The sequence below is a fragment of the Eublepharis macularius genome, chromosome 2 (assembly GCF_028583425.1).
Source record: "Eublepharis macularius isolate TG4126 chromosome 2, MPM_Emac_v1.0, whole genome shotgun sequence".
Classification (NCBI taxonomy): Eukaryota; Metazoa; Chordata; class Lepidosauria; order Squamata; family Eublepharidae; genus Eublepharis; species Eublepharis macularius.
The window spans coordinates 155,635,332-155,662,084 of record NC_072791.1 but is presented as its reverse complement, the minus strand read 5'-3'; the positions used below and the strand labels follow the sequence as shown (position 1 = coordinate 155,662,084).

Below are 26,753 nucleotides of genomic sequence, written 5' to 3'. Positions count from 1 at the left end.
GCTGATTGGAAGAGAACTGATTCATTTGAAATGTGCTGTTGAAAGAGAGTTTCACAGATTCCGTGAACCACCAAAAGGCAAATAAGTGTGTTCTAGATCAAACCAAGCCTGAATTCTCCCTAGAAGCTAAAGTGATGAAACTGAGGCTATCATGCTCATTGAAGTATGGGACAGACTATCCTGGAAAAGACAATAGTGCTAGGATAAGCTGAATGCGGTAGGAAAAGAGGAAGACCCAAAATGAGATGAGTTGACTCTAGGAAGCCACTGCCTTCAGTTCGCAAGACCTGAGCAAGGCTGTCAATGACAGGATGTTTTAGAGGTCAGTAATCTGTAGGGTTGCCATAAATTGGAAGCAACTTGATGGCACATAACACATTCATATCCCCCACCCACTGTTTTATTAACCTAAAATAGTCATGGGGGGCTGCTATTTGCCATTGTGTAGGCTCCATGTATAATGATGTACATTTTAAAGGAGAGCATCCAAATGGTCATGGCTAGTGATGAGGTGGCCAGTGGCCAATTATATATATATATTCTGATAAAAAATTATAAAAATTAAACTAATACAAACAAAATTCTAAAATACAAAGCTAGAATACAACATCAATTATACAAACTTGAAATTACTCATTCTAGACAGAAAAGCATTCCATTTTCCAAATTTATCAGATGTTTTGCCATGTAGTAAGCAAGTTAATTTACATAGACAAATACATTCTCTGTTAATTTCTCTAACCAATCCTCTTTCTTCAGGATTATGTTCTTCCAGTTCTGAGCAAAAATTAATCTCACAGATGTTCTAGCATTAAGAACATACTCACAAACATCTTTAGAAGGGAGTTCTACATGATTTAACAAAAAAAAATTAGGGGATAACAGGAGCTCTTTCCTTATACCTTTAGAGATAACTGTAGCGATTATATTCCAGAACTCTACTGCTCTCCTTCACTCCCACCAGATGTGTTTAAATGTGGCATTGGTAGCCCCACATACCCAACAATTCCCATTAGCCCCTTGATATATTTTTGCTAATTTGTGGGGAAATAGCAGCCACTGATACACAGAAAGATTTACTGAAAAGTTTAAGCCACTTCTTAACACTAATGTCCAAACCTCTGAGCTTATTGAGGCTTTCAGATCTTTCGTCCAGAGTTTAACAAATGTTTTCTGTCATTTACTATCAGAATTTAATAGAATATTACATATCTTAGAGAAAGTATTCCTTTCATCTTTTATAGCTAATTTTTCAAAACTTGTTAATTGGCTTCTAATTTCATCTTTACATAACATTTGTAGGCATGATCTTTAAAGCCCTTCATGACCTGGAACCCACATATCTGAAGGACTGTCTCCTTTGGCATGTCCTGGTGTGCCAGACACAATCCTCTGGCAGCCATTTGTTGGCTGTCCCACCAATTAGAGGCCCATCTGGCATCAACCAGAGTCTGGCCCTTTTCTATCATGGCCCCTGCTCTGTGGAATGGGCTCCCTGAGAAGGTAAGAGGAGTCCCCTCCTTGGAGATATTCAGGAGGTGCTGTGAGGTTTGCTTATTTACCAGGACTTTTGAGAGGGTGTGAAAGGCAGGCATCTTTTAAAGGGAGGAGGGAGATTTTATTTTATAAACCGCCTTGAACTTGTGGAAAGATGGAGTATAAATGCTTAAACAAGCAAACAAACAAACATGATTGTAGCATTATTCAGTGGATGTCCTAATTTTTCTCCACCACTCTTTCTATTCTCTGTAATCCACTCAGGGGCGGCGGGCCTATTGAGGCCAGGTAGGCAGTGGCCGCAGGCGCGGGGTGCCGGAGGGAGCGCCGGAGGAGGCGCCACAAAGCACCAGCCTCCTATCCCTCCCACCCCGTGCCGCTGCCGCCGCCAGCACAGGCCCCCGGCCAGGCGCAGCCACCGCGGGCAGGCATCTGCGGCGGTGCAGGCAACCGAGCGGGAGAGCTCAGAGGCCGCCTGCCGCAGCAATCGGGCCGGCGGCGGCGCGTGATGTCATCACGCAGGCTGTTGCGCGCGTGTGCGCACGCAAGCAGGGGCGCCCGGCCAGCCGGCCGGCCGCGAGCATGGTAAACCCTTGCGCCGTCCCTGAATCCACTTTAGAGTGTGACTCATACTATGCCACAAGAAAGCCTCCTATTTTTATGCCACCATTAATTTTGTGTTTATCATGCTCACCCAACTCACTCTACTCTCCTTTCTGCGCTGAAGAACGCCACTTTTAATCATCTTCTACATATCCGAATCTTGTACCTTTTCTAGTGCCATTCATTCCCAGTTCTGTTAAAACTAGGCCTGTTGTACACCAAAACTGATTGTTAAAAACAATTTTTGTTATTTTTGCAATGTGTATTATTTTCCTTGATTATAGTTATTATTCACTTTGTCGTGTTCTTTGTTTCCATTGGTTTTGACAGGAAACACATTTTCAGTTAATTCTCCCACACACCCAATTAGTATGAAATTCTCAGGGATTGCACCCTTCATTTAAGGGATCCTTCCTGACAAATTTCAAGCAGAGTGGAGAAAGTGTTTCCTATTTATTGGCAATAAAACAATCTCACGTGGGTAAAAAGTAAAGGCAGAAGTCTGCCAGCTCAAGAAAGTAGGTAGTATGCAAATAGTAAGTAAAAAGGGAAGGATTCGTGTAAAAGGAAAAAGGCATACCTCCATAACTGAAGGAACTAGAAACTTACTTTTAAAAAAATGAAAGCTAGGAATTCAGAGAACCTGCTGCATTTATTATTACAAAGTTAGGTCATTATAATGTTGTGAAACTGACGACTTTAAAAAAAGGATTGAAAGCAAAACCAGGAGGGGGAAGGACGTTAAGAGGGAAGGAGGAGTGATTTGACTATAAACAACCAGTCATCAGAAAGTGCATTGGAAGTATGGGTGGGAGTAAGCAAAACAAACAAAACAGAGAAACAATCTATGTAAGGGCCAACTCAGAATTGCCCCCCCCCCCGGCAAAGATCTGGGTAAAAGTGGTCTCAAGAGAACAAGGAAAAAACGGGTGAGGGAGGGGGAACCAAAGTGAAAACTAAAGGCAAATAACAGTGAAATCCTAAGGAGATAGATGCAGAGGAGTTAGCCGTGTTAGTCTTTAGTCATGTGTTAGTCAATTGTTAGTCTTTACACATGAATTCCAATTCAGCATCTTAAAGGTCTTAAAGGTTAAACAAAAAACCATCTTAAAGGTTCAACAAAAACCTTTCAAAAACAAAATCCAGGGGGAAGCTGCTGAATTGGAATTCATATGTAAATTTGACTCAGTCAAGCTGGGATTGAATAGAGACTATGAATGGTTCTCTCATTATCAGAAGTAACTGACTTCCTTAACAGACGCAAACTGATCTCCATATCAGAAGCTACTGTTTGCATCTACTCCGCCCTCCCCTCTCTACCTATATATCTGACCAGTTTCTTCTTGCCCTCCATGCATCTTACGAAGAGAACTGTGATTCTCGAAAGCTTATGCTACAATAAAGTTGGTTAGTCTTAAAGGTGCTACTGGACTCTTTTTGATCCTAAGGAGAGTTACTCCAGTTTAAGCCCACTGAAATCAATGGGTTTAGACTGGAGTAACTCTGCTTAAGATTTCTCTGTGGAACTTTGGGAGGTAAACCAAGCTGTATGGGAACCAACGAAAAAAAACCCGTGCGGAAAAGCAGATGTTGATAGGGGGAAGAGTTTAGCTCCTAGTTCCTACGGGGACACACGAGTTTTAAAAACAGACCACCTCACACACATTCCCGATATGAGCCGGAGCTCTTTCTCCGCCATCCCCATTATCCACTCTAGCACGAGGGTTAAATCTGAATTAAAGTCGGCACTTTCCACCACCACAAAGACCTGACTCTACATTTTGGAAGTGGGCATGACTGCCTTGCCCCGACCTTATGGGGTGACCCTTCCCTCCTACGCACATTTGTCCCTATGGCTAATTGCGCAACTCCTTGCTCTCGCCCGCGAGCGTACATACTCCCGAACTCTTACCTGCCAGTCTCCTGCTCCGATCCGCTTTTCCTCCGTGGTCAATTTCCGCAGATCTTCCGAGAACAAAAACTAGCAAACTCTCCGGAAAGCGGGCGGAACATTCCGAGAAGCCACGAGGGAGAGGCGAATCAGAAGCGGTCCCGGTCCTTTCAGTTTCCATCCCGTAGTCCGAGCGGAGCCAGCGATTAAACGGGAGCGCCCCCCAAAGGCGAGAAGCTGCTACGGCACTCTCCCCGGGAGAGCAGCGCAAAGGTGGCGAAGCGCTCCAAGCTTGGCGGCCTCCCTCCAAAAGCGCGCGCGCCTTCTCGCTCGCGAGATTTGTTCTCAAAGGAAAGCGCACCGGGGGCGGCGGGGGGCTCGAGCGCTGCCTGCGACGTGATCGAGGCCATCGAAGCCAGAGTGACCGAAAGACCAGGATCCCCAGAAAGTCGGAGCTGTAAGCAACACAATCTCTGCGGGACGGTTTAATAGTCGGAAGGAGCAGCATGGCTAGTTTATAATAATTGCAAGGATTGCCAAAAAGCAGCAGTGGAGTTGCTTGCAGATACTTGATAGAAATGAAAGTTCGTAATACAATATATACAGTATCCCCTTCCAACCACAAAACTTGAATGCACGCCCCTCCCCTCTCCCTCCTGCAGATGTTTTGCAAGCATTCCAGAATAATATTTTTAAGGGACTATTTAATGGGGAGGGGGGCTCTATGTAAAAAAAAAACCCCGAGGCATGTAGATTCGACGTTTATAAAATACATGTGTGTCGGGGGAGGGGAGAGTAAATGTTGCTTAATACATCGCATTAAATCAGAACATACTTAAACTCCTTGGTCTGCCAACCAGATTCACCTGGGACTCGTTCAGAGAACCATGAAACTTCCCCCATTCCCCCAAACCGGACACTAAATGTTTTGGGGGAAAGTTTAGAATGCCCATCCAAACTAAGCAAATTCACCTTTTTCACTGAGTCATGAATCCTTCAAAGTCTACATTCTGGGTTTGTTGCAAATAATAAAAGATCCCAAGTGTTTGCCCCCATCTTTAAGGGCTGGCTTCAAGCACTACTAGCTTGACCCTGTTCCATTCCATGAAGGCAGTAAGTTGGGTTCAAGCAGCACCGCCAGCACTGTTTATTTATTTAGGCATTTCTTACCCTGATTTTTTTCTATGCCGAATACTCCCTGGTTTTGCAGTAGAGGACTTGGCTTGACTGCTGTGGTTAAATGGCTGAAAGTGAACAAACTGAAACTGAACCCAGATAAGATAGAAGTGATGCTGGTTGGAAAGGCATAGATCTTGAATGTCATAGGGCTTCCCTCTTTTGATAGGGTTCAGCTGACCATTGTTGACTAGGTTAAGAGCAGATTATACTGGATCCAGCATTGCTGTTGTAGGAAAAAGTTAATGCAGCTACAAAACCCTTCCTTCCAAATTAGCCTAGCCTGAAAGATGGCTCCCTACCTTAACATGGCCCATCTGGCCACCTGGATCCATGCCATGGTAACATTGAGACTAGAGTACTGTAATGCAGTATCCATAGGTCTCCCAACAAAGTCAACTTGGAGACAGCAGCTGGTGCAGAATACTACAACTTGATTATCAGAACCTAGGCGGCGCATGCATATTACTCCCATTCTGGAGTCACTCCATTGGCTGCCTACCCATCAGTTACAGAGCTCAGTTCAAGGTCTTGGCTATCTCTTACAAAGCCTTTCATGGCCTTAGCCCCTCATATCTATGGGGATACCTCTCTCCCTATGCTCTGCCATAGTAAAGGGATAGGGCCTGTAGACTCCACTACTGTGTATAGTATGTTGATGCAAGCATGAGCCTACTATACAATTTTTGCATCATTTAACATGTCATGTCAATGCTTATGCTTTGTTTCATCTCTGTTTTTAGAGTTCTGCTTGTTTTAATAATTCTGCGATACAAGCCTTACTGTTTTTATTGGATGTCTTGTTGATTGTATTTGATCTACACTGTGTAATCTGCCTTGAGTCTCAGTAAGAATGGCAAACTATAACTAATGTAAATAAATAATTACCTCTCCATATAGCTGGATCCAAGCTGTGTTGCACAGAAGTCAATGATTTCAGTTGGATTTATTGCTAAAGTATGCATAGGATTGCTCTCAAAGGCTACAGCCCTAAGCAGGTCTACTCAGAATCCTACTCAAATCCATTCAACGGAGCTTACTCCCAAGCAAGTGTTCTTAGGATCATACCATTAGTGTCATACTTTAAAAAAAAAACTAATAAAATCTCTGGTTAATCCATTACACAAACTTGCAAGATCCCCTTATTCAAAAATATAAATTTTATTTGCACACATAAATTGGAGCCTTGGAGTTTGGCACTGACTATTTGGAATAACTGTTTACATATTGGTTAAGTATGCTGACAAAATAGAAGATTACTTGAAAGGACTATGGTACATCACACCAAGGTGGCAACATATATACACTGCATTCATGTATACAGGGCACTAGATACAGCAAAGGTCTGACATATGCAAAATGGGAAAATACAGACAAATTCATGGATTACAGTCAATGTCCACATTGAAAAAAAATCTGTGGCCTCCCACTTACATCTGTATCTCTGTCTGCTATATAAATCCACTAGTAGCTACTACACATGTGCTGGAGGTAAGATCAGAGTAGCAGAACATTAAGTCCAGAAAGAAATGTGTTCCTCTGAACTTCTGGAGAAGTTGCCAAACAGCGCAAAAGAGCAGGGCCTCAGCCTCCTAATCTCTGCTGCCTACAATTTGCAAGAGGAAGGTAAAGATGTAGACTATGTCCGTGTATATCGTGAGGGCTCCGTAGACATATTCCTCAGGGCTCATTGAGTGTTTTCTGTTGCCTAACACCAACTGGGTGTCATATGCAAGGAACTGTAAAAAAAAAAAAAACATGAGAAGACATTATCCAATAATAAAGCAGTTTTCCTTTTCTTCTTGGGTTTACAAACAAGATCTAGGCTTGAAGGGTTAGTTCATGTGTTACAACACACCTTTTTGTATCAATACCCATTATTCATTGTATGTGCAAGCTGGAGAAATCCCATACCGGGAACCCATACCGGTTCCCTCCAACATGTACAATGGCAGTCATAGGTATACCGAGTATTTTTGTAATACATAGAATGACACCCCCCCGCCCCCAAAGTCCAACCAGGATTTTTGCTCCTGGGGATTCAAACATTCCACTTTGTCTCCTATTACATTTATGTCTATTCAATAGGTTTTAGGCATAAGAACATCAGCCCTGCTGGATCAGCCCAGTGGTCCATCTAGTCCAGCATCCTGTCTCACATGGGCAAACCAGTTACTATGGAAGACCAATAACAGGGCAGAGAGGCCAAGGCCTTTCCCTGACGTTGCCTCCTGGCATTGGTATTCAGAGGTTTATGCTTATGAATAGGGAGGCTCCCTAAGTCACCATGGCTACTAGCTGCTGAGAGATCTATCCTCCATGAATCTAATCCCCTTTTAAAGCTGCTGATGCCTGTAGCCATCACTACATCCTCCGGCAGTGAATTCCATGTTTTAAATGTATGAATGTATTTTCTTTTGTCTGCCCATCAGCTTCATTGGATGCCCTCGAGTTCTAGTATAATGGTGGAGGGAGAAATAGGTCTCTCTGTCCACCCTCCCTACCCCATACACAATTTTATAAACTTCTATCATGTCCCCCACCCTTAGTTGTCTGTCCGAAACAAAAGTCCCACTTAAGCCTTTCCTCTTAGGAAAGGTGCTCCAAACTCTTAATGAGCTTGGTGGCCCTCTTCTGTATTTTTTCATCTCTGCAATGGTTTCCTTATCAATTCCCTGAGTATATCTGGGTTTCTCTTCCTACATAAAACACCTTTTGTTACTAAAGAAATTACAAAACGTTCCAAGTTCCATTTTAACAAATAATGAAACTAAGCGCACCGGAGAAAACACAACCTCCTTTATACATCAAGCTTGATGTATAACCCAGAATAATTCAAGCATCAACACTGTAACGCAAAATAATTCAAAACACTGAACCTTGTCAGGTAATATGTTCACAAACATAAATGAAATGATTGCAGGCGTGACACTCAGTTGAAGTAAGCATTAAATCTCATGAACATTTGGAAAACAAGACTAACTTCAATTCATCTGCATTGCCAGCATAGGTAGGGACAGCAAAGAAGATATTCCAGTTTCACCTGCACCTCTGAACATCCAGGGCCAATATTTCCCATCTCTTCAAACTTTCTAAATCATCATCTCACAGTCCTAAATTCAGTTACATCACTTCGTTTTTGGCTTCCAACACCCAAGCATTACTTTAGGTATATAGACCTTTTTGCTTTTGTGCAGTGATCCACTTAGCCCTCAAGTCATGGGCCGTTTTCACATGTCTTTAAAATAGTGCGATGCTCACAGAAGGCTGCTGGCTTCCTCATGCCATCTGTTTACAAATTGGAGGCGGGCAGCCACGAAAGCACCATCATCACTGATGGCATCAAAAATTGCGCAAGGAAGCCGTGAGTATCGTGCTATTTTAAAAACGTGTGAAAACGGACATAGCTGACTTATGGCAACCCCTGGTGGGATTTTCAGGCAAGAGACTAACTGAGGTGGTTTGCCATTGCCTGCCTTTGCAACCCTGGTCTTCGTTGGAGGTCTCCCATCCAATTACTAAGCAAGGGCAAACCTGCTTAGCTTCTGAGATCTAGCCCTGACTAAATAAGCGCACCTTCATTTGCATCAAGAAACTCATATTTAACTACTTTCTGATCAACTGCGAGATTTAAAATTGTCTTTAAGTGGCAAGGCAAATGCCCCAGCATTGCAGGGATAGAGCTGCATGTGCACTTGCCACAGCATTGGCCCTGTGCTTACACACCCCGATGGCACACCATAAAGAACCAATGGCCCTTTAAGTGGTGGATTAGAGACAAAGAGGGCCTTCCATACAGCCTATACCTAGGCTATGCATAGGGCATTTACTTGTCCTTCTAATCTTAAAGCCAAGAGCTCTTAGGTTGGAAAGAGGGGGTAGGGGTGCACATGCAACTTTAAGGGAAAGCAACAGCTCTCTGTTCAGAAAGGCAGGAAGGGATGCAAAAGAGGAGCAAGGCCAGGAGAAGAAAGTGAACAAAGGGGAACATAGTGTAAGGATAACAAGATACAGGCAAGGCTTTCCACCAATTTTACAGTCCTGTTGCCTGCGCCTGGAGCCCTTGTGATAGGACAGGCAGCAGTTCTAAAAAAGCAGCCAGAGCACCTATCCTACCCAATGATCCAATAAGCAAGTAACTCTTTACTAACCAGGGTGAAAGCAATTGCACCAATAGCAGCATACAGCATGTGGAGCCAGTAAATCTGCAAAAGAAGAGAATCCATGAGTTGTGCCTTGGCACCCTGACTGCTTGACTTAACAGTTTCTTAACTGGTCATAAACAGGAACAATGGCTGGAAGTTAAATGCAAACTACATAGTGCATTGATAGGGAAAGAGATAGTTCTCCCCCCCCCCCCGGGGCAATTTAGCAGGGTACTGGCTATGCACAATCTCCAATCATAACTGAACTTCCACTAAGGAAGGTTGTGCTTGTGTGTTATATACAATGGTTTCTTTAAACTAATGGCAACCTTACAAATTAATGACCTCCAATACTTCCTATAATTAACAGATCTTACAAACTGGATGCCGCGGCTTCCTTTATTTAGTCAAGCCATCTTATTTTGGGTCATCTTCTTTTCCTACTGCCTTCCACCTTTCCTAGCATTATTGTCGTTTTCAGTAAGTCTTCTCATGATGTGACCTCAGTACAATAGCCTCAGTTTCATCATTTTAGCTTCTAAGGAGAATTCAGGGGTGATTTGGTCTAGAACCCACTTATTTGTTTTTGACAGTCCATGGTATCCGTAAAACTCTCCTTCACCATCATATTTCTAATGAATCAATTTTCTTCCTGTCGGCTTTCTTCATTGCCCAGTTTTTACATCCATACATAGTAATGGAGAGTACCATAGTATGAATTATCTTGATCTTGGTCTCCAGTGACATATCTTTAAGGATCTTTTCTAGTTCCTTCATCGCTGCCCTTCCATATCTCAATCTTCTGATTTTTGGGTTGCAGTGTCCCATTTTCTTGGTGACTGAACCAAGGAATAGAAAATTTTTAATAATTTCAATTTCGTTAAATTGTCAACCTTAAAGTTGTGTAATTCCATGGTAGTCATTACTTTTGTCTTCTCGATGTTCATAAGAAATAGATCAGAGTGATACCTTGGTAGGGACAGGAACTATAGACTATGCTATTGGGTACTGTCTGCTGATGTAGCTATGCTTCTATTAGGGAGTTTCTACCTTGTTAAATGTGTCATGTTAATTAGCTACACTTTGTTTCAAAAAGATTTCGTCTCTATGCTCAGTTTTATGCTTGTTTTCAAATTTTCTGATACCATACCCTATTGCATCTGAATGTCCTAGCTATTGATTATATTGTATTGTATTTCACTTGCACTGTGTAATCCACCTTGAGTCTCAGTGAGAAAGACAGACTATAACAACATCATCATCATGTGATGTTGTCTGCATATCTCAAATTGTTAATGTTCCTTTCACCAATTTTCTCTCCACCTTCATCTAAATCTGTTTTCCTTATGATATGTTCTGCATGTAGGTGGAACAGATAGGGAGATACTAAATATCTTTGTCTGACACCTTTGCCAATTGGGAACCATTCTTAAATTCTGCCCTAACAGTAACCTTTTGTCCAGAGGACAGGTTCAAGCTGGATTTAGAAAAAGATGTTGTATCATACCCATTTCTTTTAACACCATCCATAGCTTTTCATGATCCACGATGTTAAAAAAGCTTTGCTATAATCTATAAAGCACAGGCTGGTTTTATTCTGAAGTTCTTTGGTGTGCTCCATTATCCACTGTAAGTTTGCAATATGATCTCTAGTGCCGCCTCTTTTTCTAAATCCAGCTTGAACATCTGACATTTCTTGTTCCATATATGGTAAGAGGCAGACAATTGGTTAGATACAATTTTTAGATTAGGTTAGATACAAATTACTAGGGAAGGATGCCATAACTGTTCAATCTAGTGACATAAAGACATCCCATTAATTGAAGCTGTAAAGAAAGACTGAAGTGTCACTTCCAGAAAAGCCACTAGGACCAGAATGGGTCCAAGCCCTTCAGGAATCACTGTCAGCTGCTTACATATTTGAAGGACAGGACTATTGCTGTGATAATGCCAGTAACCATGACGACAATGCCCAGCACACAGAACAAGCCAGTACAGGATGTGAAGTCCACCTGCCAATGAGAGAGAGGTCCATTAAGAGAAGATAGGGAGAAGAGATGCAGGCAGCAGCACGTTACCCACCCTGCAGGAGATTTCATGGCTTTGCCAACTCCACAGTACTAAGCATCAAACACAAAGTTACATTTGTCCACACACTTTCAGCCTTATCGTCATAGCCGCAAGGGTTATGAACATGTAAAATTAAAAAACAACCCTTTCATAATAGCAAAATACGAAGTCAATACCAATTTTTAAAGTTATGTAATGAAAGTACAGGATGCTAAATGTGCAGGACACCAGGCTTATCTATTAAAGAAGTCCCCAAGGAATCTGTGCAGCAGTTAAAAAAGCAGGTGGGAGACACAGTATTATAAGCAAATCATATTGTGATGTCTTGAGGACAGAGTGCCTCACCTTTGTCTGGAAGCAGAAGATGGTGACTATTATGGCCACTATGGCTGTGATTATCCCGGCAAGGAGAACAGCTCTTGTACTGTATGCGCTGCAAACAGAGTTAAGCATTTATTTCACCTTGAGATTTTTTTATCACTACAGACAGTATTAAATGACAATATGAAATGCATCCCTTAAGACATCAGGAGACTTTATAGACCAAAAAAGAAAATTTGAGCATATTACAAAAGGGCAGAATCCTGCTTTGGTAGCTATAAAGAGCTGTTTAGTTTAATACCCCCATCCCAAATTCATTTATTTGGAAGAAAGTGTCGCTGATTTTTTTAAAAAAAACTCATCAATACAACTTTGCAAAAATAAAGTAATTTTGAATATTGTCTTGGTATTTACTATTTCAACACACCTTGTCTTGGTATTTACTATTTCAACACACCTCAAACATTACCCACTTTCCAATGCATCTTAGTGACATTTCTGAGCTAATTCTGACAAAAGCAAATCACGCTGATTTCAAAGGAATTTTATGCCAAGTAATTTTATGTATGATCCTAGCCTATGTCACCCCGACTTTATGCCTTAATGCTACACTTAACAGAAGCATTTGTCATTGCCTGTCTCCTTAATATAAATACTAATGCAGTTAAGTACTTCCCAGATAATAAATCTTAGTCAAAGCAAAGCATCATAATACAGCTAAAGGTGTTCTATGTAAACCTCTCTGATTTCAACCAGACTGTCTTATAAGGAAGTATGGTAAGGATTATAGCTAGAGAAACTCCCTCCTTCCCCCACAATGCAGGGAATGGACAGATCTTCCTTTCCAGATGATTCACACATTTCCCAATTTAGTCTGGAGTGAGGATAAAATGGGAATATTAGCTGTAAATTGAAGAATCCAACCAGTTCTCAAACAGAAAGAGAGCAGCAGATGATACAAGGGAGAAAGTTGCATTTGGCAAGAGTGTTTTTGATCCACAGGTACCATTGCAGGTTTGTACACCACATTTAGTGCTCTCGAATGCCTGCATCAAAATTGCTAATTAAATAACACTTATGACCCAGTGATACGATCTGCTTTTCCAGTTATGAACTCAGCTCCAGTTAAGAAAGGAGTCTGGAGGCAGCAGCCGCAAGCTACATATAGGCGGATTACCTCATGTGGGTGGCGGAGGGGAGGATGTGTAATATGGCTGCAACTGTTTTCTATAGGTTTTACTGAGTGACTGATTTTTAATTTACGATACCATGTTTTTACTGTCTTTATTACTTTGTGTGATCTTCTCTGAGCCAGCTTGTGGGGAGAGTGGAATATGAATTCAATTAAAAAAATGGCTTTGGTCCATAACTTTTCAACTCAAAAATAGCTCTCCAGTCTGGTTGCTGAGAGATGGACAGACTGAAGGAACGTCTTTAGCAGCTGCAGTACCTTGCTGAGGGCTCTTCCCCTCTTCCTGTTCTGGTCCCTCTGAAGCTTGGGCAGGGCCAGAAGCAGAAAATCTTGGGCCCAATCAGAAGGGCAGGAGCAAAAGGGTTCTCAGCCTTTTGGCTGTCCCAGCCTAGGTCTTCAGAAGAGCCAATATATATGAGTCCAGGACCAGCTTGAAAGGCAGTGTGCCATTGTACTGCTGTTTTGTTATTTATAGGTTTATGTGTAATATATCTTTTTAGTTCTTGTAAGATGCTTTAGGTCCCTTCAGGAAGGAAAGCAGAGCACAAATACTTAAATAAATACTATTTATTTTATTGGTGTATTTTTATCTCATCCATTAGCCAAGGAGCTCAGGGCAGTATACATGCATCTCTCAACTTCCATTTTATCCTTAAAATCATCCTGTGGGTGTATGTTAGGCTGAAAGAAACGAATTAGTCTAAAGGATACCTAGTAGGTTTCATGGCAAGAAAGAATTTAAACTTGAGACTCCCCAGTCCTAATACAACACTCTAACAGAATCTAGCCACATGGACATCTGTAACTTGCTAGTAAAATGTGCTGAACTAAAATTACAAGGATCTGAATATGGGAATATGTGCCACCTGAGCCCCTTAGAGATTAATTCACTCCACAGTGTGTTGTCGAAAATATAAATGACCAGTAGTACCATTAGTTTAGAAAATGATTTTGTTTGAAATTTAATGAAAATTAATAACTCTGGCAAAAAAATTGGGTCTTATTCCCCCCCCCCCACACACACACACACTCTGCTTCATTCAAATCACGGCTACATTTTAATTGCTGGATATTCTTGTCTATTTTAAAGGAATGGAGATCTTAATACAACCTCCCACTGAACAGACATTCAGAATGTCCCCTCTTAACTGGGAGTTCAAAATTTAGATACTTGAGAGGAAGCCAAAAAGAATATTAAGAGAAGGGCACTTTTGTACATTACCTGGCAATGGTGCCCGTCATGAAGCTCAAGGCCAATGTCTAGATGAAAAGATAAGCAGACAAGAACCATGACCAATAGATTACTGTCTCCCACCACATCACAATTATCACCATCACAATCTTCAACACCCTACACAGCCCATTCAGCCAAACACCTTTAGTTCTATCTACACAATCTTCAGGAAAAGACTCATCAAGCCAGCAAACATGGGAGAATTTTTGCCTTCCACAATTTCTTCCTGCAGCTGACCTTATGAAGTAAGTTCAATCATGAGAAATAATACAACTACTAAGAAAGTGGAGAAAATGCCATGTCCAGGATACTGTTGCCAGCTTTCTGATGGCAACATGAACCACAGAGAGAGTGATCCTGTTACCTTTCCAAAACAAGATCTCCAAACAATAAATGTTATTGATTAAACAGTCTCCAGTTTGTGTAGCATAGCAATAAAAATGTTTCCAAAATGAGATAGGTGAGATTTTAACCACCGGGAAAAATCAAGGAAGGATAAATTCTGCATAACCACAGACACAATCCCTGGACCTAGACTGGGTACACATCAAAAACTGCTGACAGATTCGACATAGGTAAAAGGGTTTGACATACAAATAATCTGTGGGGTGTGTGGAATGTTCTAGGCATGGCAGATAGTCTAACATGATATGGGAATTTTGGTAATTTTTCTGCATTTTAAAAAATTAATTTCTGCATTTTTTTTAATTTTGGCAATTTTTCTGCATTTTTTTCTGCATTTTTTTAAGCCGCCAAAGCCCAATTGCTAGCTTCTTAGAGTTCATCCAAAACATCTTACTACACCACAGAAAAATTCATATGATTGCATTACTCTCAGACCAAGTCTAACAACAAAACATTTACTTACAAAGACAGACAGAAGGATGATGTTCCATGGAAAGCGTCTCCTGAAGAGCAAACAGTAACATTTCAAAGAGGGGTGCCATTTTGGAACAAGTATTACAGCAAATCCTGTCAGTGCTAGCTACCCTTCAAACTTCTGCCTCGGGAAGAAGCAGGTCAAAACGGCATCCCCATCCCCCTTCCAGGCTGTCGTTCTGTTTTGTAAATGACAGATGAAAAGCAGAACGCTACCACACAGTTTATTGTTTCATGGAAACTCCAGCCTTGACTCCGTTAGCACTTTCCCACTGTCCCCAAAGGGGACACTTTATACCTCTCACTTCCCACTATCCACCCCCCCCAAAATTCCCTCACGTTTCTAAAAACAGTGTTGTGACATTATGCCCCTGGCAGCAAGTAGGGTTGCCAGGGGCCCAGTGGTGGGCAAACTCCTGGCAATTTGCCTTTCTGCCCACTGATCACTGGTGACCAGCTGGAGGAGACGGGCTGGAGATTGCCCAGCATTAGCAAGCAGCCCAGGCAAATGAATGGAAAAGGTGAGAACTTGTGCCCTCCATCCCCCCCAAACCCCTGCCGGTTGCCAGGAAGGACCTGCCAATCCTGGCAGCAAACCACCTGCAACAGATCAAAGAAAGGGGTATTCTGGGAATGGTTGTGTGTAGCAGTCTTTCAGGATTGCCTGACTGCCACACACACCCAATGGACTCACTCAGCAGGTACCATCACAAGTTTGAAAACAGACTCACCGTGGGCCTTCACAACATGCCAACACCAGATAAGTGACGAAAAATACAGCACTGGAAAAACGAAATCAGATTTTTTTAAACGAGTAGGACCACCTATCAAAGTATTCCCACCCTCCCAAACACACAAAGATGGAATTTCAGATACCTGAGAACTAGCACATGAAAACGTCTGGACCTTCTAGTAGCTAGTTTGTCCACAGCGTGTGTGTGAGCTCCACATGGAGAGTTCTTTACCAGAGACATTAGGGTGCTTTGGCACACTAGTCCTTAGTATACTGACCCCTATACCTAAAGGAGAACATTAGTCTCTATTGCTTTTTCTTTACACATTCCATCTGACTACACCTAAGGCTGCCCACCACCATTGCTTCTGCTGCACAGGATTCTAGAGAGCCGGGTTTGATTCCCCACTCCTCCACTTGAAGCCAGCTGGGTGTCCTTGGGCTAGTCATGGCTCTCTGGAGCTCTCTCAGCCCCACCCACCTCACAGGGTGTTTTGTTGTGGGGATAATGATAACATACTTTGTGAACCGCTCTGAATGGACATTAAGTTGTCCTGAAAGGCGGTATATAAATCAAATATTATTATTATTACCACCAGATCTGTATGCATTAGAATACTGGAGTGGATCTCTGTGCTTGTTTCTCCTTTTGCACAACAGAGGTGATTTGCAACCCAATCTTATGATTTGCAACCCAACCCTATGAAAAAGCAAGGGCCAGTACATTCAGTGGTATTTCAGAAGTACTGTCTCCATGTTCTATGCAGCTGTTTTCTACTATCCAAAACAGTAGTCAAAGGAATGAGAGATTGTGCAGCAGAGTAGAAACATGGGTGATGCCAAAGCAACATACTGCTCCTAACTTTAGGAGAAGAATCCTATGTTGTCCTTTCCTCCCCACTCCAGCCATGTCATGGATGGCTATCTACACTTCAACAATCATGGATAGGCACAGCGTAATGCACGTGCAACAGTGTGGGAAGTTGGTCTCCTGAATGCTTGGCCATGCGACAGGATGACTTTTCTCACACACCAACACTTCTGACAGCAGAGGTGTGGTAAAGCATTATTGGTAAGGAGAGTCACAGGTGTCGGAGGCTCTTATGCAGATCTTTTCCTTGGGGAAATCTTGAGATCATTTTTCTCACTTCCAGCAGCCTCCACCCACCCTCCTTGCTGGACTTCCAACTGCTGGTAGAGCAGTGAGGAGGATGGTTTGGGGATAAGCATAAGGCTTGGGGTCCCCACAGTGGCTCTTCAGACAACTATGGGATCCTGTCAGCTGCACAGACAGAAGGAAAAGGCAATACTTACTAAGACACATAATAAACAGCCATATTTCTTCGCACAAAACTGCTTACGGGGGTGCTGTGGGAAAAGAAGTAGATATGAAACAAGATACAGTATGTGTTACATATCCACAATCATGGGAAAAAACACATCTTCACCTTTTGAAGCCGTGGCTGGATGGCTGTGGCAGAGTCGGCTGAAGTTAAATGCTTTGAAGATGGAGATCCTGTACTTGAGTTGCGGGAACATGGATTTCCCTGTACTCGATGGGGCGGTGCTTACACCTGCCCCGAGAGTTAGGAGCCTGGGGGTGATTCTGGATGCCTCCTTGAAAATGGAGGCCCAAATCATGGTGGTTGCCAGGACGTCATTCTTCCATCTTTGACAGACCAGGCAACTCGCCCCCTATCTCTCGACTTACGACTTGACTACAATGGTCCAGGCAATGGTCACCTCTAGGCTAGACAACTGTAACGTGCTCTACGCAGAGCTTCCCTTGAACCTGATCCGGTGGTTGCAACTGGTCCAAAATGCGGTGGCACAGGTCATCACTGGAGTGCTTGCTATGCACACGTAACACCGGTACTGTGCCAGCTGCATTGGTTACCGGTGGAGTACCAGATCAGATTCGAGGTTCTGGTACTAACCTATAAAGCTCTGGGACCGGCGTATCTATGGGACTGCCTCTCCCCGTATGAGCCCCGGAGGATGTTTCAATCCAGCGATAAACAACTGTTACTGGCCCCTGGCTCCAGGGAGGCCCATTTAGTGTCGACCAGAGCCAGGGCCTTCTCGGTCCTAGCTCCAACCTGGTAGAACGTTCTGTCTAAAGAGATCAGAGCCCAGCCAGATTTGCTATCCTTCCACCAGGCCTGTAAGACACAGCTGTTCAGCCGGGCATGTGGTTGATGCTCTGGGCCTCCCTGCCGGCCACCTAGAGATAGCTGTGGCCGTACAAAGGGGATCTACCACCTAGCCGTTGCCATATATTTTTGGAGGTGGTTAGGTGGTGGTTGCTGGAGAAATCTGCTGCTATATGTCTTTTTAAAATCTGTGGCTGTATTGTTTGTTTGTGTGTTTTTAAATATTTAATGAGTTTTATTGTTTTTTAAAGGTACATGTATTTTATATTATTGTATAAATTGTAATCCGCCCTGAGCCTGCTGATGCGGGGAGGGCGGAATAGAAGTAGAATAAAATAAATAAATATAAATAAATACAGTCTAAATCCAGCAAAGAGAAACATTTTCTTTTAAACAAAAGTTATAGGCTCTGTGCAATCAGTCCAAAAATTGAAAGGATATATACAACTCATGTTTGAAATGTGTCTAGAATAAAGGAGTTTTGGTGCAGGATAATAGAATCAGGTGCCCTAAAGAACAGAGATTCCAGATAACCCGATTTCTCTGTGCCGCTGACCCAAAGCACAAGTTTTCAGTGCCCCATTCACCATTATCATTCCTTGCCCCTTTTAAAGCAACCCAGTGGCATGGGAGAGGGGATACCCTGTGCAAGAAAAGGGCAGTGCACTCCATCTTCTACAATCCCTGGCTTTAGGCAGGAAAGATGCCCATCTCACTGCTATCTGCAGATGACTGCAGAAAGAAGTTGTGATCTTACAGGAGAAAATTCCCATCTCTGAGATGGCAGTATAAATCTGTATACTGATGACCATCATGGAATTAAGTAAACCACAAATATGGTTATTTCCTAGTATTTTTTCAAAGTTTATCACAACTGGTGTGCCACTGTGATAAAGTCCCAGGTTCAATCCTTGGCATCCTGTTTAAAGGAGCAGATAATAGGTGACATGAAAACCTCTTCCTGAGACTCTGTAGAGCTGCTAGGCAAAACTGACCTTGATAGCCCTATCAGTAGCCCGTTCACACGTTACAATAAATGCACCTATATGCATGCATGTTTGAAAGAAAAGTCTTTCTGACTTCACTGTGCAGAGACTCACACACCAACAGGTCCAATAGTGATTATCCTCTTGTCCTTTCAGTATCAAAAAGAGTCCCGTAGCACCTTTAAGACTAACCAATTTTATTGTAGCATAAGCTTTCGAGAATCACAGTTCTCTTCATCAGATGCATGGAGGGCAGAAAGAAACTGGTCAAATATAGAGGAGGGGAGAAGGGATGTAAAGAACTCCTTTGATATGGAGATGCAAACAGCTCCTTTTGATGTGGGGATCAGTTTGTTTGTGTAAAGGTTCAAAGGAGTTTGCCGTGTTAGTCTGTAGTAGCAAAATCAAAAAGAGTCCAGCACCACCACCAAGACCATACAATTCCACTGCAGCACAAGCCTTCGATAACCACAGCCCTCCCCGCCAGATGCATCTGACAAACAGAACTGTGGTCCTCGAAAGCGCATGTCAGGTGCCACTGGACTCTTCCTGATCCCGCCTATGTAAATGAAATCAGTTACCTGTGATAATGAGAGAACCATTCATAGTCCCTCCTCCCCTCCTCCTCTATATTTGACCAGTTTCTTTCTGCCCTCCATGCATCTGATGAAGAGAACTGTGATTCTCGAAAGCTTATGCTACAATAAAATTGGTTAGTCTTAAAGGTGCTACTGGACTCTTTTTGATTTTGCTACTACAGACTAACATGGCTAACTCCTCTGGATCCTTTCAGTATGTTTCAGACTTATCTGTTCAATTAATTTTTAAATCCCAAAACTGCTCCGTGACTAAGTGGGAGGTGGGTATGTGGTGTCACGGAAAGCCAATGTGCTGTAACCTGCCAGCTTCTGCTACAGATGTTAAAACTTGCTTTTTGAACTCCTGATCTCCTTTACCACTTGATGGTAACAGTTTCAAAACTACCGATCTTCACCATATACCATCATAACAAATAGATTCACAAGACTGGCACCAACAGATTAAACACAGTTGGAAGGCAACCAAAAATTTTTTCACAGCAGTTGTAAAACAAATGCATCTTTTGTTCCACTAAGTGGGACCAAGTCCAGAAAAGAGTAAACCCTTAATGGAGCTACCATAATTATTCAGACAGTGGCAATCATCATACTAACTCCAGAAAAATTAATACAACAGATAGAAAATGGGTATTCTGAATTTCTGCACAAATAAAGGAAATACTTATCATTTTTCTGGAATGTCCTTATTTTATTGGTCAGATATCAGAACCAGTTTGACAAGCAAGTTGTCTATAGGGAAACAGCCAGAGAAAGAACTTACACAAAGGTAAAAATTGCAATGATGCCCACAGTCACAAGCAGCTGCACCGAGATGATGCTGTAAACCTGGATATGGAGATACAATGTTAGTACGAGGGGGCATAGATGCACATGGGATATGAGGGCTGGATTACAGTGCACGACAGCTATGTCTCCAAGTCATGTTCTAGATTACACCACAACAGTATCTCTCTATGGCTGGGGCCTAGACTTATTTGTTACCTTGTGGGAGCTCCTTCTTGGCTCTTCTCCTACAGAGGTGAAAACTGAAATGAGCAAACCAAGCTAGCCATTCAGGAGACTGAAGGGTGCATTCCCACAACCGTTTCTCATCTAAGCATTTGGAGATCAGCAAACTGCCCTTTTCTGTGCCTTTGAAACCGTCATCCAAGCATTGTGGGAAGAAGGTTACCCAAAACGAGCAGGCATTATTTGTTCATCATACTGATATCCTAGCTGAAGTAACCCCATAATAGGAGTTCCTACCCTTAGATGTCAGCAGTCTCCCTATCATCACAGTTCATTCCGTCCCCCAAACGAGTGTAGTGCTTCTCCTGTAGCAGCACAAGAAGGAACTCCCCTGTACAGTTATCAAGGGCTGATCCCTGTAGACTCTTTTCGCCCATTTTCCTCCCAATATAGTCCACATATCACTGATGCCTCAGTTACCTTGCGGATAAAATTATGCCGAACTTTCTTGTCACCCCAGTCTGCTGAACTGAAAGTCCCATTCCCGTCTGTATCACTGCAGCCATAGTTGTCACCTGCTAAGAGAAGACAAGCGTTGCTATTGACTTTTCTTTGTTTTTATTTCTTTTATTAAAACTCTTTTACTCCACCTTTCTTCATGGTTTAAGGCGGCTTACAATAGTAGAAGAAAAATATTTACAGTTAAAACCAAAATAAAGTAACACTCTCCAACCCCGCCCCCCCCAAAAGATGCCTGTCATTCAAACCCTCTCAAAAGCCCTGGCAAACAGGCAAGCCTAGCAACACGTCCTGAACATCTTCAAGGTAGGGCTCCCCTCCCCCTCTTCAGGAAGCCTATTCCCCAGAGGAGAGGCCACAACGAAAATGTGCCAAGCTCTGATCAATGCAAGATGGGCCACCCTGAGAGGTGGGGATGCCAGCAGATGGCTGCCTGAAGGCTATAGGGGCATATGGAAGGGGACAGCCCTTCAAATATGTGGGTCCCAGGTAGTGAAGGGCTTTAAAGGTTACAACCAGCACCTTGAATGGAGCTTGGAAACAGACGGGCAACCAATGTAGTTGTTTCGAAATGTGCATTACATGTTTAACATCTGTTAAAATCCTGAACAGTTTTGGACCAGGATACTTCAAGGGTTACCTTCTCCAAGGGGAACCTGGGGACAGGTGAGAGGTTCCATTTCACATTACACCATCAGCAGAAGCATAGCTACATGGGTCACATAGGGGTCCAGTGCCCTTAGAAATACACAATGTCCTTTTTTCAAATCTCAGTCCCTTTCCTTGAAGAGGTGTCAGCAGAAACCAGTGAGTCGCACCCAATTGTCTTGCAACAGATACAGGAAGGGGAAGCTACAGGATGTCCCTGGAACAGATGCTTGTCCTTTCAGTTAACCCTACATTGGCTGAACTCATCCTCTTAAGCCCTGTTCCACAACCTTTTAAGCTTTGCCCCTTTCATTCCTTCTTACTTGTTTCTTTTCCTTTAACATTAGCAGTAACAAAAGCGAGTCCTGGGTGGAAATTCTTGGTGAAAGCTATTCTATTTTGGGGATGCCTTCATGTACAATGAGGAAGCTGTCCCCATGAGAAAAGTGGAATATGGGAAGGGGGGCAGATAGGAAAAAAATATGTTAAGTCTCAGTCTGGTATCAGTTTTTCATCTTGCAATTAAAACCTTGCTGAAAATTGCTTCTGTAAAGGGCTCCACTGATATGGCAAGGATATCTGTTGCTCTGTCATCACCACTACAAACACAGAGGCATTGGCACCACCAGTGTCGACATAAGAATTTTGTGTGCATTTTCCTCTGTCAGATGCCATTCCCTCCTGCCATGGACGGTAAAAAAAGAAGAAGCAGTAATTGTTATTCTGCTATAATGCGGTATAGTGCATTAGCATAATAATCTAGTGCCACCAGGTACTGGTTCTTCTGAATTCCCAGCTTTCATTTTTTTTGTCAATACCTACCCCCCTTTACTTTCAGATATGTAAGGGGAAAGGTGCAACTTTGACAATTCCCATTTTAGTAATGAAAGCAGTAGTTAGTTGCCATCACCACCTCTATCTACCCCACATCTTTCTACACACAGTTTTTAATGCTACCACACATGAACTCAGGCTTATGCCTGACAATATCTGCTGAAAGAAGGCAGCTACCCTCCTCAGATCCACAAAAGGCACATTATATCATCTTAATATGTAGACGCATAAGCTTCACAAATGCACATTTTTACATTTTAGGAGTATTTAAAAGTGTTCTCTTTGTGGTCTTATTATAGTGTACAACTCTCGTACAAATACAAATACTTGATAAAGAAACTGCTTTTTCTGTGCTTTGCTGAAATTCCTCAGGAAAACTGAGAAGGTTGTAGCCAATAATTGTTTTCCAGCAGTAGGAAGAGCACTTCTATGGGCCAGGGAGTGGCGGTGAGATTGTCACCCTCCAACTGCAGACTTCTACAATGTATTCAGAGCTGTTCCTGGCAGGCGCAGACATAGTATTAGGGGTGGAAACCGTTGAGAAAGGCAGGTTGAGAGAGGCAGAAAAGTTCCATTCCACAAGCAGAGCCCCACTGGCAGTCGGTGGGTTACAATCCATAGCATTTAATATTCTGAGTAAAATACACTCAAGTATCACATTTATTCCTAGCTCTGCCATCTTCCCCCTTTCCTTCATTGAAAACATGTTTAGACATTTTAGAACGTTGGATTTCCAGTTCTACATTATTGGCTCCCCAATGGAAGTCAGCATGGTACAGCAGGTTAAGTGTCAGACTGAAATCTAAGCTAGAGGAGAGGAGAATGAGGTCACTGACCTGACTTCCTTGGAGGAAGAAAAACGAGAGCTGTCACGGTACTGCGCCAAGAGCGTGCTGCACCAACACCGCACTTCAAAAGGTATATGGTTCCATTTGAAGGTTCAACATTTTCTGCAAAGTGCACATCTCAAGGACCACCTGGAGGTCCTTTCTGATTCTGGACTTGCGGAGGGTGGATTCTCTGAGTGTACATCACCCTGATTAATTTAGACTAGAACTTCTGAATGCCTATGGTTTTGATTATGTTTCTTGGAGGATGGGCAGGATTATTAAAATATAATAAATAAATAAATCTGCTTAGAGGCTTTTGGTTATCTACCAGGGAGTTGGGTAAAACTTTATTATTGATGCAAATGAATGTGTACATGGGCATCTGGGCACCTGGCACAATACCAAATTCAATTTAAATTAATAAAGTTTAAGCACATCAACTTTATACTTAGTTTTTTTGCTATTTCAGGTTAACTTATAATCACACATTCTCTCACACACACACTACACATATAATCTATTTATTTATTAGTTTATTCATTCATTTATTGCTTTCCACTGAAGCCAACCTCTGTTTGCAATATTTAATCTGATTAGTTAACTCTGGGGATAAAAGATGTCCTGAGGGCCTGCTATTGCAACCAAGTCCCTTCTTTCTCACAAATTTTGGTGCTGTGAAGCTTGCTCCATAAAGTACCTGCTCTCAGACAGCTCTATGTGGCTAGGTATGTCTTGCAGTACTATCCTATTCAGAGTTACAGCCTTCTAAGCCCATTGATTTCAATGGACATAGAATGTTGTAACTCTGCTTAGGATAGCATGCTTGGCCTCAAGAGGCAGAAGAAGAGTGTTCCAAGGGCCACTCCCATAGTTTTTAGCATGTAATGTTACTGTTTTATCAGCAAAGGGAATTTCACATTGTGGCTTTAATCCCAACCTCTTCCCATGTCACATACACAACCATCACATTAACGAAGCTTGGATTTAACTACTACAACTTGCTCCATAATCACTAAATCAGATTAGGACATATACTTTGTCTAGAAGCATGCACTGAAACAATGGACTCAACCCCTTTTTTTCATCCTTTCAGGGAGTATACAAGGGTAATTAGGGGGTGTTAAGAGCTATCTAAGCCACATTAGGGTTTGGATCTCCCCACAGAACACACCCTTTGCACCTTCTGATGCAACCCAAAACACCCCCTAAAATGCTGCTGCTGGTTGGGACCCCTAGGAGCAGCATTACAGGCTATAAGGAATTGAATCCAAGTCACAAAGAACCTACCAAGGAGGCCCTCCCTCCTCCAGATTCTGACTGAATCTTCACTGAATCACCCCAGTCACTGATTCTCACCCCAGTCACTGATTCTTTTTGCTCTGCAGAACAGAGACAAGTTCTGGGTGCTTCTAGAAAACGGCTACAATTTCAACACACACATCCCTTTTTTAAACTTATCTTTTAAAGACAGGCCTACAACACTTTGCAGTTACAGCATTCAACTTCTCCAGGCATTTAATCTGGTTTTTAATTAAGATAGTTCTAACCCTCCCCATGACTCATCACACCAAGAAGAAAAATCAGCTTACCAAAGTTCATTGGATGTGTTGGCATAGGAGGAACTGGTTGAGGATAGCCTCCTGGTTGTGGATACCCAGCACCATATGGTGGAGGTTGTGGGTAAGCCCCAGGAAATCCGGCAGGATATCCTCCAGAATATCCCCCAGGTGGTGGTGGATGGAGGGGGTTCCTGTCATCATAACTTGGGGGAGCGCTGGGATAGGACATGTCTCAGCAAGGCTCAGAACACCTGTAAAAAACAAAGAGGCAAGCCCAATAATGACCTCTGTCCATTTCTTATCCAACAATACCTAGCATATGAACACAGCCAGATCATCCATCCATGTCAGACTTGAAACAACTTCTCCAAATGGTCAGCAGGGGGAGCCAGAGAGAAACAATAAAATACAAGGGGCGATTTTAATTGTGAGATTTTACTCCCCTTAAGCATAGCCGGCCCCAGAGAGAGAGGACAAGGGCTCTGTTATTAGTTCTGCCACAGCAAGATCTTTCTTTTAAAATTAAGGGACTATCCAAAGTTAGAGGACCCCCAATTCATCTCAACTTTAAAAGACAGCCCCTGTGTGCACAGCGACAGGCAAGAGAAGTCAGAGAGGAACAGAAAGCCACACAAGCCTATCCATACAACGCTCTCTCCACACACACTGATTTTAGAGCAAGATTCGGGTCCAGTAGCACCGAAAGGACCAACTAGATTTCCAGGTGCTACTGGACCCGAATCTTGCTCTTTAACTGCAGACCAACGTGGCTACACACTTGACATTCTGATTTTAGGAACCATGTCATGGGGGGGGAAATTATTACACAGCAATTCCTGCACCTAGCCTGAAAGTCTTGATCCTCTTCAGAGGATACAGTAAAGAATATGACAGACAAGAGATTTTTGAGGCCCTGTATCAGGAAATCTCCAACCATTGCCATTAGGTGGAGCACTACAACTGTCCGCCCAATCACAATGATTTTTTCATATCCCTCCACGGCTCTCTGAGGATGGGCAAAGTGAATAAAAACAGTCTGACTACAGCTTGACTCCATTTCAGAGTGAGATTTTTTGGAGTGGTGTGCCACTATTGCTCTGGTCTGTCTGTGCCTTAGATTATGAACTGGTTTGCCCTTTGTTTTGAAACATCATTTCATGTTTTTCTGGTTTTTCTCTCTCTTTTTTTGGCTGGGGGAGTGTTGTAGTTGGGAGGGAGCCTTTGTTGTCTTTCTGTTTTTTTTTTTAAACACTTTGGTTTTGTGTATTTTTTAAAAAGGGTTTAAAGGCTTTAAAAGGCTTCTGCTGTTTTGCTGGGTTCTCATCTCTTAGGTTGTTTTAGAAATTGGAACTGCTCTGCATTTTAATTTTTAAAGGGTTTGTGCTGCAGGGGAGCACTTTCCCAAGAGATTATGGTTTTTAAAAGTTTTATTTTTTTGGCATTCTTCTTGTTTTATTGTTCTTTAATAGTTGTTTTAAAGATTTTTCTGTGTTGTGTTCTGTTGGTTGAGGGAGTGGTTTTGTTTAGTTTTGGGGTGCTCCTGTTGGTTTGGAAAAATTTAATTGTTGCAGCAGGTTCTGAAAGAAATTTAATTATAGGTGAGGTTTAGTTATTGCATTCTTTAGGTAATTTAAAGAACACAAAATGAATTTCAGCTTAGGGTTCAGTGTTCTCAAAAAAATAAGCAGGCTTTTCCAAAATTAGCCATGTGGTTTTAAGCAGTTAATAGGAGCATAGGGTTTACTTTTTAAAAAATTATTAGGCTGATCTTGGCTTCAAAACAATCAAAGCCAGATGATTTAAAAAAAATAGGGTTCAGGCTGGCCTTTTAGATTTCTAAAAATTGAAGTCAGGTTTTTTTGAAAGACTAGGGATTAGCTTAATTTTTGGAAAAAAAATCTTTAAAAAATAAGCTTTGCATGTAGGCTTGGAAACA

The 26,753-nt window shown here is 42.4% G+C and overlaps 2 protein-coding genes across 4 annotated transcripts in view; both read right to left on the bottom strand.

The window, feature by feature from the left end:
- Positions 1–4,090, bottom strand: part of LOC129325093 (protein lifeguard 3-like) — a 46,457-nt gene extending 42,367 nt beyond the window's left edge. Inside the window, exon 1 of one of the 2 annotated variants that reach the window (XM_054972620.1) lies at positions 4,013–4,090. The gene's annotated coding sequence lies outside the window, so the exon portion shown is untranslated. The remainder of the gene's footprint in view (positions 1–4,012) is intronic. The other variant, XM_054972621.1, reaches the window with a different exon arrangement.
- A 2,219-nt stretch (positions 4,091–6,309) lies between these two features.
- Positions 6,310–26,753, bottom strand: part of LOC129324124 (protein lifeguard 3-like) — a 41,262-nt gene continuing 20,818 nt past the window's right edge. Inside the window, exons 2-12 of one of the 2 annotated variants that reach the window (XM_054971134.1) lie at positions 24,848–25,068; positions 20,908–21,005; positions 20,240–20,304; positions 17,056–17,109; positions 15,740–15,790; positions 14,998–15,037; positions 14,118–14,155; positions 11,728–11,815; positions 11,229–11,324; positions 9,319–9,372; positions 6,310–6,906 (exon numbers count right to left, since the gene is read on the bottom strand). In XM_054971134.1, the coding sequence (XP_054827109.1) occupies positions 6,760–6,906; positions 9,319–9,372; positions 11,229–11,324; positions 11,728–11,815; positions 14,118–14,155; positions 14,998–15,037; positions 15,740–15,790; positions 17,056–17,109; positions 20,240–20,304; positions 20,908–21,005; positions 24,848–25,046 (930 nt within the window). In that variant the 5' untranslated portion in view covers positions 25,047–25,068 and the 3' untranslated portion in view covers positions 6,310–6,759. The remainder of the gene's footprint in view (positions 6,907–9,318; positions 9,373–11,228; positions 11,325–11,727; positions 11,816–14,117; positions 14,156–14,997; positions 15,038–15,739; positions 15,791–17,055; positions 17,110–20,239; positions 20,305–20,907; positions 21,006–24,847; positions 25,069–26,753) is intronic. The other variant, XM_054971136.1, reaches the window with a different exon arrangement.